The sequence below is a fragment of the Pleuronectes platessa genome, chromosome 18 (genome assembly GCF_947347685.1).
Source record: "Pleuronectes platessa chromosome 18, fPlePla1.1, whole genome shotgun sequence".
Taxonomy (NCBI): Eukaryota; Metazoa; Chordata; class Actinopteri; order Pleuronectiformes; family Pleuronectidae; genus Pleuronectes; species Pleuronectes platessa.
In genome coordinates, this window is record NC_070643.1 from 19429619 (window position 1) to 19443570 (window position 13952).

The 13952-nt window shown below is 41.6% G+C and overlaps 2 protein-coding genes across 4 annotated transcripts; one reads left to right on the top strand and one right to left on the bottom strand.

Annotated features, from left to right (window-relative positions):
* Positions 1-1597: 1597 nt before the first annotated feature.
* meaf6 (MYST/Esa1-associated factor 6) lies at positions 1598-5614 on the bottom strand. 2 transcript variants are annotated; one of them, XM_053446350.1, is made up of 7 exons: positions 5491-5614; positions 4356-4471; positions 4141-4228; positions 3997-4042; positions 3714-3897; positions 2576-2609; positions 1598-2474 (listed from the first exon to the last, which is right to left on the bottom strand). In XM_053446350.1, the coding sequence occupies exons 1-7, from the start codon at positions 5578-5580 to the stop codon at positions 2460-2462; spliced, it is 573 nt and encodes a 190-aa protein (XP_053302325.1). In that variant the 5' UTR covers positions 5581-5614; the 3' UTR covers positions 1598-2459. The 2 variants fall into 2 exon arrangements, with proteins under 2 accessions (XP_053302325.1, XP_053302324.1); XM_053446349.1 differs by having other exon boundaries at positions 1601-2474; positions 3714-3906.
* A 2585-nt stretch (positions 5615-8199) lies between these two features.
* LOC128461425 (tripartite motif-containing protein 16-like) lies at positions 8200-12055 on the top strand. Of its 2 annotated transcripts, XR_008342266.1 has the most exons (2): positions 8200-10394; positions 11912-12055. XR_008342266.1 is itself a non-coding variant. In XM_053446348.1 (1 exon), exon 1 carries the CDS (start codon positions 8325-8327, stop codon positions 9996-9998), a length of 1674 nt encoding a protein of 557 aa, XP_053302323.1. In that variant the 5' UTR covers positions 8200-8324; the 3' UTR covers positions 9999-10618. The 2 variants fall into 2 exon arrangements, 1 of the variants encoding a protein (XP_053302323.1); XM_053446348.1 differs by lacking the exon at positions 11912-12055 and having other exon boundaries at positions 8200-10618.
* The last annotated feature ends 1897 nt before the right edge of the window (positions 12056-13952 follow it).

The window sequence follows — 13952 nt, forward strand, 5'->3', positions numbered from 1 at the left end:
TCCTATAGCAGTTCATCCAATAGTTGATTTTATTGTTGAGAAACATCATTAAAATGTGACTGCTCTGAAAGGAAGGTCAGAAGGTTCAACCACTGGGAACCTTGAATGTCCACACACTAAATTACTAGCAAGGCTAAAAAAAAAACTGCAAACTGCTGGAGAAACAGAGCGAGTGAAGAAAACCCTATGACTGTGTCGTTCATACCAGATGAAATGTGACTCTGGGATGGACTGGTGGTGCTGGTGGTGGTGGATAAAACAGAGGAATGTTATTTCCAGGAATTGAATCTTCCCAGTCAGACCCACCATCGTATGTGTTTGTCAGGGGTTCAGTTTCCACAGAACGCTCGTCTCCGTCTCCACATGTGGTGGTGATGGTGTTTCAGGCCGGTCGTGACTGATGTGCTAGTCACTGCAGAATTTAAGTGCTTCAACAAATGCTCTCAAATATGTGCTTTTCATCCAGAAATCCAGACAGGGAGGAAAAGAGCTGAGTCTCAAACTCTTTACTATGTAAATATTCAATTCTGATCCACTGATTTCACTATTAACTCCTTTACCTTCAAATCCAGCTTCATCTGATCGCCTCATTAGACACATTACAACTAGAACAGGCTCCTTTTTATGAGAATCTGCAGTTGGCTCATTCAAATAGGTGAAATACAGCAAGAGTCAGAATGCAATAAATGAAAGAAGCTGTAAATAAAAGTGCTCAAATAACTTGTTGTCCTAATTTATGAGCAAGCACTTACATTTTTTCTAAATCCACAAATAAATCCTGATGTTTTTTTTATTTGGTTTGCTTCAAATCTACTGTAAAAAATAAAAAAATAAGCCTAATAAAACATCGACAACTGTTTCCAGACACAAACCTCACCACAGCAACATCCACTGCACATATATAACCCTGCATCCTGGTGTGTGTGTGTGTGTGTGTGTTTGTGTGTGTGTGGGCTGCCTGTAAGCTATAGAAATGACTTTATAAGGTGCGTCTTGTTTGCAGGTCACTCCGTGGCCTTGCTTTGCTCTTCATCAGTGACCCGCTCACAGTTTATGTTCCCGACACGTCGCCGTGTTCTTCTGGATTCCTCACGTTTAATCTCGGGGCTCTGGTGATTTACAGTGAAGCCGGAGACGCAGGATAAGAAACGGCTGTTACTTCACTTTCCTTAAATTTTACAACTCACACCTGCAGCGTCATTTGCAGTTTATTCTCTTAGTTGTTAAATATTGTTTAAGCCATCACTTGATTATATTGTAATACTCATTTATAAATATCACTTATACACACACAAAGCATATTGCACTGTATCAGAATGCTTTAGAGTTTTACGACAATATTGTGTAAACTTGAAATTTAACACTCCTATCTTATTAAGTGTATGTTTGATCATGTGTATAAATACTAGTAAAGACGTCCAGGTATAAATTTCAGATTGATTAAAATTAAGTTTGTCGGTTTAAATCTCAACTAGCCGTGTCCTCTGGCGGCATCTAGTGAAAAGTTGGGATACTGCAAGCTGACTGCACAGACAGTGAACTGGTGAATACCTTTTACTTCCATACATTTGTTAATCACAAATGAATTGTGTTAAAAAAATGACATTAAAGTTTATGACTGAGAAAAGCCATGTCACCGTACGTGTAAGGCAGTGAACTGTCATCTGTCCGTTCTGTTTACTCGAGGAACTATTTTCATAAAACAAACCGTCACTCAAGAATGCGCTGGTTATTTTCTATAATAGTGGAATAATATTTGGACTCTTTAAAAAGGGAAACCGTTCCATAATGTCACTTTTTTAATGGACCACATGTGTGGGAACTCAAACAGTTACGGTCACGTTCAAGGTTTCAGTGTCTTGTCAGAGTTTGACATTAGAAACAACAACAGAGGCTGAGGACGGTTATTAAAGCCAGACCTCAACCTATGACAACCCCTTAACGGCCGTGTGGAGTGAAACGAGGCCCCGCCCTCACCAACAGCCGCACAAATAACAAGAACAGATTCCAGCTACTGGGGTTTTATTATTTTTTTGCAAAACAAAAAATGTAATAAAAGAATTCAGGGTATTCAGGAGGGGAGGGGGGGGGTTGAACGACTATGTGATTGCTTAACAAAAAAAAGCAAAACGTTCTCACAATGTAAAACATCAAAAAATTAACTACATAATAAATACACTTCTCTTTTTAACACTATACAAAAATGGTGCGTTTCTGGAGGCGGCCTCATCAACAGTTCTACTTAGATCAGAAGGTCACAGTTTGGACCATGACCACAGGTAGGTGGCAGGGGAGGGGGGAGGGGGGGAATGTATCAAGCAATACAAAGTACAGGGTGAAATATGATGGTTTAAAAAAATAAAATAAACAAGGCATACAAAATTCACAAAGTCCAGATATCAGTTTCTCTACATGCATCCTCCTCATGTGTGTGTGTTCGGGTTTTCCAGTCGACTTCTTTAAGTTGAATAATCCTGCAGGAGGAGGAGAGACAGAGGATTAGAGAAATGACGGAAGTAACAGCACATTAAATCGTTTGGTAATATCTTTATTGTCAGTGTCTGATTCCACTTACAGCTCGTGGTTTCTTGTTAACCTTCATGTCAAACCTGCAACAAAAAAAGAAGTAAGGTTGCGTTAGACAATCCTCAGACCTCAGATCTGTCTTACGGGAGTTATGGTGAAAAGTGGTGCCACTACTATACCATGAAGAAGCCTTAAAGAACAAGCCTATAACAAGAACGCTAAATGATCATGTGTGTGTTCTTGTTTTATGCACAAATCATGAGTCAAACCATCGTCTGACAGGAACCAGCAATGATTTTCTGATTATTGGAATCGACGAAACACAATGAATCTGGGGTCAGAAGAAAAACGAAAATACCCCTTAACAAAAACAAGCAAGAGAATCTAATGGGAGTGTTGGATGCTGCATTCACAATGAGAAGAATGAAGTGTTGGACATGCAGCGAGACCGACATGCGTCATCTCAAACTCGACATGAAGAAGAGACGAAAGCAGAGCAGGTTTAGAAAAGAAAAAAATAAAGTACAGGGTGGAGAAGTGGAGGATGGGAGTTTACAGCAGGCAGCACGTAAACACCACAGGAGCAGGAAGTAAAAGTACGACTTACTCAAAGTCATAATCAAACATGGCAGAAGGGCTGAGGGAGGGGGGGGGGCAGCATTAAAAAAGGGAGGGGGGGGGGGGGGGTAGGAAGAGAGCAGCAGCGGTTAGTTCACAGACCTGAGACTAAAGCCCTACGCCTACATTACACTGCAGACCAGACTTTACAGAGGGACGCAGGTTCACCACGTGTTAGGTGGAGCTCCTGCTGCGTCAGAGTGCGGTTAGAAACAGTCAGGAAAACACAGGCCGACCTTAAATAGATGGTTACTGGGCTGAACTGGTGCCAACAACTTTATTTACTGACTGTTATATTCACTTTTTCCTTTAATTATCCAGAGGGGCTGAACGTGAGAACGCAAACATCCCAGTTAGGTGCTAAGATGTCGTTTAACGAACCCTTGAGTGCTTATATAATTTAATAGCCTAATTCAATAAAAACTGTAAATTTAAATCAATGAAGGTTTTCAAATCGACAAATCTAAAGTCATAACCAGGTTAAATCGGTCAGGCTGTAGTTAACAGAACAATCAGTGGATGAGATCAAACAACCTGCTGATGCATTAACTTGTTATTGACTTTTATACCTGTGTCTATTTTTGTTCTTCCTCTTTTTGTGGCTTGCGTGATGGCTGCCTGAGGAGGAGGAGGAGGCGGCCTTCTGGGGCTTGAGGTCCTGCAGCGTCGAGTCCACGTCTTCCGTGTCCTCCTGGCTGGGCTCGTTCTCCTGGTTCTGGAGATCTGGGGACGTGTCGCTTTCCGTGCCGCTGCCTGCTTCGCCTGACGGGACCCAGGACACAACCTCAGTGTCGGGAAATTACACGAAGAGAAACGTTTATATCTTTAAAAACAGTTACATAAACCACTCACGCTTTTCATTCATGTGATCCGGAATCCCACCAAGCGCACACACTGCCTGTGAAGAGAGCCAGGTCGGATGATCAGCTTTTATTTTGAAGAGAAGGATCAATAAGAACATTGTGTGAAACAGTACAATGGGAGAGAGGGACTTACTGCAACTGATGTGACCGATGACTTGCTGAATAAACGCTCCGCTTCCTTGAATTTCCTGTTCCGTCGGTCAGTCTTACTATTGGAGTTCCTGCAGGAATCACAAAATCAAACATCACAAATCATGGCTGGATGAAAAAGCTACATTCTGAAGCTCCTCCCATCGAAATCTATACATCTTCCTGTCATTTGTAATTAGGTTTATATCCGAATCTTACTTCTGGTTGGTGAGGTACCGGTCCCACCCTCTGATGATGTTGCCGTACATCTGGGTGTCTTCTAGGTAGCTGCCTTCGAACGCATAGATCTGTCTTTCCAAGTTCACCAGCGTCTCCTAGAAAACAAGGAAACGTCTAATTATATGTAAAACATTGAGGAGGAGTCTTTGTTCTACTTTATTTAGTACTTTACTGTGTTTTCTACTACGTGATTGTGTATAATTTACAGTTAATACCAGGGAGTATGTACAGTTTTCAGAGCATTTTATGTTAACTACATATTTTGAATTATTTAATTATTCTGTTTTATTGCTATTTCGCTCTGTGTGGAACGCCCCTGACTTGCTGCTGTGACAATCATTTCACAACTTGGGATCAATTAAGTCCATCTATCTCTCTATCTCTCCATCCATCTTCCTCTTACTATCAATCTCTCTCCCATCCTCTATCAATCTATCTATAACCCTCTATCTATCTTCCTCTATATCTATCCATCTCTCCCGATCTATATCAATCTCAACCCATCTCTCTCTGTCCAACCCACACTTTCAGAATGAACCAGGCAGCTCAGGTGTGTGATCACATCCCACTGAGTCTGTGTTCTAGTGACAGGGATGTAAACGAGTGATCGTGGCTGCAGACAGATCACAGATCAGATGTTTGACGACAGGTTGAAGACGAACTTTAACAGCTTCTCCAGAATCCACTACCAGGCGGTGACTCGATCCTCTTCCCCCTGAGATGCTCTCCTAGCGGCGGCCACACAGCGATGCTAATGTACCGCGAGAACTCCAGCAAACCGGGCGGGGGTTTGCATGTAGCTGAGCTAGCTGAAGTAGCTAACACAGGCAGTCAACACAGCTGCAGAATCGTGTTTAAGCACAATTTAAAAACAAGCTAACTTCTACAAACTGAACATATTGATGAAACTAGCTAAACCAAAGGAAACGCGGGAGAAACCCGGTATTAATTAACTCGTATTAGCACAGTTGGCACGTCGCTTAGCAAGGCCTCGGCTAGCGGCGCTCCCGTTACGAAGCTAACGGACAGTTAGCCGTTGTTCTTGGTGATAAACAAAAATGATCGCGCTGCTTCTTTCTGCTAAATAACAACCCAGCGGCGACTTTTAACTCACGGCGAGTTCCTGCTTCCTCTTCACCAGCTCGGCGAGCTCCCGGCGGGTGTCCGGGATCTGCGGCGGCGTCGCCTTTGCGTGCATCGCCATGATGGATCGAGCTAATCTGGGGACGGAGCAGCGGCGGGCGGGCGGGCGAGCGGCAGAAAAGCGGCCGCTGGAGTGCAGCTGTTTCACCGGCAGATGTCCCCGGAGCACCGCTGCAGGACCTACAGGTCGGGTCGGAGCTGCGATGCCACGTTTTACTCACTAAAATCAGCTAATTCTGAATTTAGCAAAAGTGCATTTTTATATATTCATGTCTATAATCTTTCACATTATGCGTCAAAACCCGTCACGTGCATGCATCTCTATATTGTTGCCCCTGAACTGTGTGAGATGTGTACAATCTCTAATATAAAAATCGCCGAATGATTAAATAAAAGTTCATGTTTAAGATGTTTTATTTTATTCCGTCATAAATGTCATGTGGCTGCTCTGACACATGGTTCAACTTTAAAATGAGTTGATTCCAAAGCCAATTTGGCTGCATTGAGTTTCTCTATGATTTCCGGACGTGTAAACGCTGTGGACATACATATATAATGATATCACCGGAAAGCACTAGTCACGCTGAATCTAAAAATGTCTTTATTATCTCTCTGTGTTCAGATGTCATTGATTTGTGACTGTTTTTATCTCTTTTACGTTTTTGCCTATGACGTTAATTTCCGGTCTGGCAACCCTGCACGTCATCACTCTCTGTTTCTACGTCGCACATGGCATCACCACCCGGGCGCTTTATCAATGGCTTCAGATTTAAAAAACAATTCAAACCTATGATGGAAAACATTGACCGAGGATTTAATTAAATATAGATTTTATACTAAGCTAAAAAATACACAACATCAAATTCATCGTCCATGGCAGCGAAATACCAAAGAGTGGCGACAACAAATCAAGAGAAGAAAGGTTTTTCATCTCAGGCGAAGAGATTCTCATCACAACTCCATCCGGTAGGAGATTCAACTCCTCTTACATCAGAATCAGAATCAGAATTATTTTTATTGCTACTTATATATGCATATATTGGAAATTGCCATGGTGTGGTTGGTGTACTGTACATAAAAACAAAACAACGAAACAACAATATATACAGTAAGAAACAATAAGTTATGGAGATAAATTATGTGGGAGGGGGAGGGGGGGGGCAGAGTCAGTGTGATGCAGGGGGCTTGTTGGTGAGCCCCACTGCCATGGGGAAAAAACATCAGACGTTAACGAGAAATCAAAATCCTAAATGTTGTCGTAATGATGTGTATGTGTTTCAGAATGAAAACCCAGGGCCGGGCAGCTACGGCTGTGTTTCCACTGCTGAAGTCAAAAGTCCGTCCTTCTCGCAGAAAGGCACCACAGGCTTTGTGGCGTCCAAGGTCAGGAACTCTTACTGCTCATTTCTTTTTATCGGCCCAAGGTCATAAAAAACACTGAGATCCAGTTTAAGTACCTGAAACTCACCAGGTCCGGCATAAAAAGTGTTTACATGTCTCAACAGCCATAGGAGGAAAACCAGGGGTAATACTAATAACAATAACAATGACTTTGTGTTGTTCAGCAAGAAATTTCCTACTGTGATATATCAACATGTCTTATATGAAAAGGGCCAATTACTGGTCTTTTTGCAGCTAAATATAATTAGGGCCCGAGCACTGACAGACAGTGACAGACAGTGAGGCCTTATTGAAATTGTAAGGTTTACTATTATTCAGGCAAATGAATTGGCTTTTTGAGGCTTTAACATGCTCATATTCTTACAAAATTGCCAGAAAATTAGAAAGTGGTGAAGATTTACGTATTCTGGAGGAATTTTCAATGGGTGTGGCCAAATGGCACAACGGTGCCCCCTGTGACCCCCGGAAAGTATTCACATTGACCGATCTTCACAAAAATCGATACACATGTGTATCATGACCATCAAAACACAACGTTCTGTATCGCCGACATACACGGACCATGAATCCTTTGATGCTGAGCCGCAATCAAACAACTCCACTCCTGCAGTGTCAGTGGTCAAAGATCCAAGGAATCTTTATATCTCGTAAAGTTGACGTCTCTTTCTCTCAGAATTGGGACATTTCCTCAAATCGTGTAAACATTGAGGTACGGCGAAGGTTCATCCATCGCCAAAGGAGACGATGTTGTCATAACTCCACTGTGCATTGTCCTATCACCACCAAACTTCTGTCTCATGATCAGAGTCCCAGCCTGAACAGCTCTATGTGTCAATATTTCCTCAGGGTCAGAGCACCACCTACTGATCAGTGTGAAAAGGAAGTTGTTGAAATTATTATTCGTTTTTTTCAGGCAAAAGGCAAAACACACGCAACGCTTCAAAATGCAAGTGTTGCTTTGCAGTCCTAGACATTTTAGAAATTGTATTTTATAGTTGGTACTCTCCAGGGTTAAGCAATCCTGGTTACTTGTGTTTTTCATTTGTGAAGCCCTTTGTAAGTTGTTTTTTATTCCATTGAAAGATTCGTTAACTTTTCTGGAAACTTTGAAGAATGTGAATATTACAAGCTGTGCTGTTGTGAGCTGAATGTGACAGTTCCCAGGGAAACTATTCACTTTGAGATGTGATAACACAGATAAAGAACTCTCAACCAGCTCCTCCCAGTCAGGATCTGTCTGTGTCTCCTCCCTTCACAGGTGTGTCAGTGTAAGAACCAGTGAACAACAACCTGTGAACTGTGGGAGCTGAGTCACTGCAGGGAGTGAATGAGAGAGGGAGGAGCAGAGATCTGTTTGTGTTCAGAGGAAGTGAAACTGTTCTTCAGTCTCTGGCAGCAGCTGAAATGGCGCAGCAAGAAAATCAACTGGACAGAGAAAGATTCTGCTGTCCGATCTGTCTGGATCTACTGAAGGATCCGGTGACTACTGTCTGTGGACACAGCTACTGTAAGAGCTGTATTAACACCCACTGGGACAAAGGGGAGGAGAGAGGAAGCTACAGCTGCCCTCAGTGTAGACAGACCTTCATACCGAGGCCTGTCCTGGAGAAAAGCGCCATGTTGGCTGATTTAGTGGAGGAGCTGAAGAAGACTGGACTCCAAGCTGCTCCTGCTGATCACTGCTATGCTGGACCTGAAGATGTGGCCTGTGATGTCTGCACTGGGAGAAAACTGAAAGCTCTCAAGTCCTGTTTGGTTTGTTTGGCCTCTTATTGTGAAAATCACCTCCAGCCTCATCTTCAGTCAGCTCCATTTAAGAAGCACAAGCTGGTGGAGCCCTCGGAGAAGCTCCAGGAGAACATCTGCTCTCGTCACGACGAGGTGATGAAGATATTCTGCCGCACTGATCAGCAGTGTATCTGTTATCTCTGCTCTATGGATGAACATAAAGACCACGACACAGTTACAGCTGCAGCAGAATGGACTGAGAGGCAGAGAGAGCTCGGGCTGAGGAGACAAACAATCCAGCAGAGAGTCCAGGACACAGAGAAAGATGTGAAGCTGCTTCAGCAGGAGGAGGAGGCCGTCAATGGCTCTGCTGATAAAGCAGTGAAGGACAGTGAGGAGATCTTCACTGAGATGATCCGTCTGCTGGAGAAAAGAAGCTCTGATGTGAAGCAGGAGATCAGATCCCAGCAGGAAACTGAAGTGAGTCGAGTCAGAGAGCTTCAGGAGAGACTGGAGCAGGAGATCACTGAGCTGAAGAGGAAAGACCATGAACTGAAGCAGCTCGCAGACACAGAGGATCACAACCAGTTTCTACACAACTACCCCTCACTGTCACCACTCAGTGGATCTACACACTCATCCAGCATCAGGATCCGTCCTCTGAGGTACTTTGAGGACGTGACAGCAGCTGTGTCCCAGGTCAGAGGTCGACTACAGGACATTCTGAGTGAGACAGAGACAGAGATTTTACAGATTGTGTCTCAAGTGGATGTTTTACTGCCTCAACCAGAGCCAGAGACCAGAGCTGACTTCTTAAAATATTCACAGGAAATCACACTGGATCCAAACACAGTAAACAAATATCTGTTATTTTCTGAGGGAAACAGAAAAGTAACACGTATGAAGACAGAACAGTCTTATTCTAATCACCCAGACAGATTCACTTATTGGTGTCAGGTCCTGAGTAGAGAGAGTCTGACTGGACGTCGTTACTGGGAGGTGGATGTGGAGGTGGGAGGAGGAGTTCTTGTAGCAGTCACATACAAGAATATCAGCAGAGTAGGAATCTCACATGATTGTAGATTTGGATTCAATGATAAATCTTGGTCGTTAGTTTGTTATAGAAACAGTTATAACTTTCGTTACAACAGCATCGAGACTCCAGTGTCAGGTCCTGTGTCCTCCAGAGTAGGAGTGTACCTGGATCACAGTGCAGGTGTTCTGTCCTTCTACAGCGTCTCTGACACCATGACTCTCCTCCACAGAGTCCAGACCACATTCACTCAGCCTCACTATGCTGGAGTTGGGATTGGTTCTGGAGCTGCAGCTGAGTTCTGTAATCTCAAATAGACTCGAGTCATTAAAGCAGTGATTTAGATTCTGGGTGTAAATCTTCAACTTCTTTTGTCTCCATGTTTGTTGATCAAAGTTCGTCGTGGTGACGTTTCTGCTCTGCACAGAGATCAGCTGTCAATCAAACACTGACCTTCCTTTATCACACATATTTACTTCTCGCTTTGTAAAGACAGAAATCTATAATTACACTGACATGAATGTGTTTAAATGAACTAATGTTGCTGTTGTTTTCTAAATCAATGTAGAAATCAGGTTGTGTGATGTTTAGAACCTGTGTCGATCCTGATTAGTGTTGCAAAGGCGGGGAACATTTCTGGAAACTTTCTGGAAACTTTCCATGGGAATTTAAACTCAGGAATTTTGGAGATGGGAACATTGTCTGCCAGAAAAGTAAGCCTATGACTTTGTGTTGTTTTTTTATCTTTGTCATTACCTAGCATGTTGATTACTTGTTACACTGAAGCCATGTTCATGTTAATACCACATTCATCTGTATACAGTAGGCTAACTCTTTACAGCAGTGAGAGTACGATGTATGTACAGTTGCAATCAGAAATATTAAACCCCTCCAAAGATTTTAAGGATTTATCAATTAAAGTTTTTTCAAAGAGCAAGATTCAGCCTCGGATGATTTCTTTATGGGTTGAGTGAAACAGAAAATCAACACAGAAAATGCATGATGTAGTATTTGTGTGTTTTTGTTAAAATATATTATAATATATAATATTGTTGTTTTTAAAGCTGTCTGACAGTTTTTTTAAATTAATTAATTTCATTTGTTTTTACTGCCGAATCTGATTTAGAGTAAATTTATATTTATATAATCCAAAACACCAAATTGAAAATGCTTGCATATATTGCTGCCTATGTTTTAATCAAGCCTGCAGTATACATCTGTTCAATCTTTCAGGTAAAATGCAGTTTGATAAGTCTAATACCCGGAATACTAGTATAACAAAGGACAAAACATTTAAAGGTTTTAGGTACGATTAGGCTCTGGTTTGCCTCCAGTAACTTCTGATGACACACACAATAAACCACTTTCATACCACTTGCTCCATGTGTTTGTCTTTATTTACCAGTGGGTGGCCCTGTCCACACACCTCAGTCAGTACGATCTCAATCATCTTCAAACCAGACATCACTTGTTCTACATTCAGCCTTCCATCAAAGTCCATATAAACTTCTGTGAAAAATGTCTCCATGTTCAGGACAATTTAATCATGAGAAACTCTCATAGTTTCTTAAAAACCTGGCAACTTATAACGTGACTTGAAAACATAAAGGAAAAATGCTTTGATTGTCATCAGCCATGGTGAATAAACTCTTCCCACAGTGCGACAGAACAAGAAGGAAATGTTAAATGTACCATGAACCTATCATTTTTTACTTATATTTTCTGTAGATTTCTTAAAACCTAAATCCTGTTTCCAGGAGTAACATTCTAGTTGTGATACACTAAATTCCTTATTCGTTTACTTTTTGTCATTCAAAAACTAGTCAAAGTTCATTATAGTACTCGCCATGTGTCCCTCCCAATATCTTATATCACGTTTCGTGTTGTATCGTCAATTATAGTGAACAGAATCTCCCAGAAGGTGAAAATGAAGTTAAAAAAAACTCTATGAAAATTCAAATCAAATCAAACCAGTGGAATGTTTTGGTTTTAATCATTTTAAAACAAAATATTAAATTGTTTGATTAGAAGATATTTGGTTAAATTGTTAATAAAGAAAGGTTTTTCGTATATCAACCCCAATATCATATCATATTGTATCTTATTTTCTCTGCCGGACGGTCCCAAGCAGATAACTCCAGCGCCAAATCAATATGACGTACGTATCTGACTTATTTATGTTGCTTTTATTGTCGAGTGGTGTGGTGATGTGCAGCTTTTTGTTTCTCAGGTCAGCTGTGGGAGTAGAGAGAGATTCTCCTCGGTGGTCGGTACTTCAGCGTTCCTCTCAAAAACGGGACGTGACTCTTTCTATCCAAATAAAAACCTGCCTTCGCCATGTAATCATCTCACTCTCATCACATATAATCAGATTGTATAACTCCTTTTTACGATCGCGCTGCTTCTTTCTGAGATAAACAACCAAGCGCCGACGTTCACTCACAGCGAGTTTCTGCTTCCTCATCAAGACGGGTGGAAAAGCGGCCGCTGGAGTGCAGCTGTTTCACCGGCAGATGTCCCCGGAGCACCGCTACAGGACCCGCGGGTCGGGTCGGAGCTGCAATGCCACGTTTGACTCACAGAAATCAACTAATTCTGAATTTAGCAAAAGTGCATTTTTATATATTCTTGTCTATAATCTTTCACATTATGCGTCAAAACCCGTCACGTACATGCATATCTATATTGTTGCCCCTGAACTGTGTGAGATGTGTACAATCTCTAATATAAAGTTCACCGAATGATTAAATAAAAGTTCATGTTTAATATGTATTACTTTATTCCCTCATATATGTCACGCGGCTGCTCTGAGACATGGTTAAACTTTAAAATGAGTTGATTCCAAGGCAGGTTCGGCTGCATTGAGTTTCTCTATAATTTCCGGACGTGTAAACGCTGTGGACATAAATATATAAAGATATAATCGGTAAATAGAAGTCACACTGAATCTAAAAATGTCTTCATTATCTCTGTGTGTTCAGATTTCATTGATATGTTTTACGTTTTTTTCCTTGACGTTAATTTCCGGTCTGGCAACCCTGTACGTCATCACTCTCTGTTTCTACGTCGCCATGGAATCACCAACCGGGCGCTTTATCAATGGCTTCAGATTTAAAAAACAATTTAAACCTATGATGGAAAACATGGATCGACGATTTAATTAAAGTGAGGCTGCATGGAAATATAGATTTGATACTAAGCTAAAAAATACACAACATAAAATTTGATCTTACTTCTGATATAACTCTGGATTCATCGTCCATGGCAGCGAAATTCCAAAGAGTGGCGACAACAAATCAAGAGAAGAAAGGGTTTTCATCTCAGACGAAGAGATTCTCATCACAACTCCGTCCGGTAGGAGATTCAACTCTTCTTACATCAGACGTTAACGAGTAATCAAAATCCAAAATGTTGTCGTAATGATGTGTTTGTGTTTCAGAATGAAAACCCAGGACCGGGCAGCTACGACTGTGTTTCCACTGCTGAAGTGAAAAGTCCGTCCTTCTCGCAGAAAGGCACCACAGGCTTCGTGGCGTCCAAGGTCAGGAACTCTTACCGCTCATTTCTTTTTATTGGCCTAAGGTCATAAAAAACACTGAGATCAAGTTTAAGTACCTGAAACTCACCAGGTCCGACATAAAAAGTTTGTTCATGTCTTAACAGCCATAGGAGGAAAACCAGGGGTAATACTAATAACAATAACAAAGGCTTTGTGTTGTTCAGCAAGAAATTTCCTACTGTGATATATCAACATGTCTTTTAGCAAAAGGGCAAAATGCTGGTCTTTTTGCAGCTAAATATAATTAGGGCCCGAGCAATGACAGACAGTGACAGACAGTGAGGCCTTGTTGAAACTGTAAGGGTTATTATTATTCAGGCGAATGAATTGACTTTGAGGGCTTTAACATTCTCAAATTCTGACCAAAGTGTGCAGACAATTTGAAAGTGGTGAAGATTTACTTATTCTCGAGGAATTTTCAATGTGCGTGGCAAAATGCTCATCGGTGCCCCCCGAGACCCCCGGAACGTGTTCACATTGACCGAGCTTCACAAAAATAGATACACAGGTATATCATGACCAGACAAACAAAAAAGTCTACAGGTGCAATTTGAAAAACGCAACAGCCTGCATTTAGTGGCCATTTTGGCCATATTCCACATTTTTATTTTGAGATACTTGTCCCAGGGCTTACATCAGATCAACTTCAAATTGAGATGAGTGTCATCCCAACAAGATGGAGATACAAACTAACCCAAAGATCGATTTTTCG

Coding starts and splice junctions, on each gene's coding strand:
- meaf6 (XM_053446349.1), bottom strand. CDS start 5,580: ATGGCGATGCACGCAAAGGCGACGCCGCCGCAGATCCCGGACACCCGC. Junction 4,472..5,490: donor AGAGGAAGCAGGAACTCGCC/GTGAGTTAAAAG, acceptor CTTGTTTTCTAG/GAGACGCTGGTGAACTTGGA. Junction 3,907..3,996: donor GGATCACATGAATGAAAAGC/GTGAGTGGTTTA, acceptor GGGTCCCGTCAG/GCGAAGCAGGCAGCGGCACG.
- LOC128461425 (XM_053446348.1), top strand. CDS start 8,325: ATGGCGCAGCAAGAAAATCAACTGGACAGAGAAAGATTCTGCTGTCCG.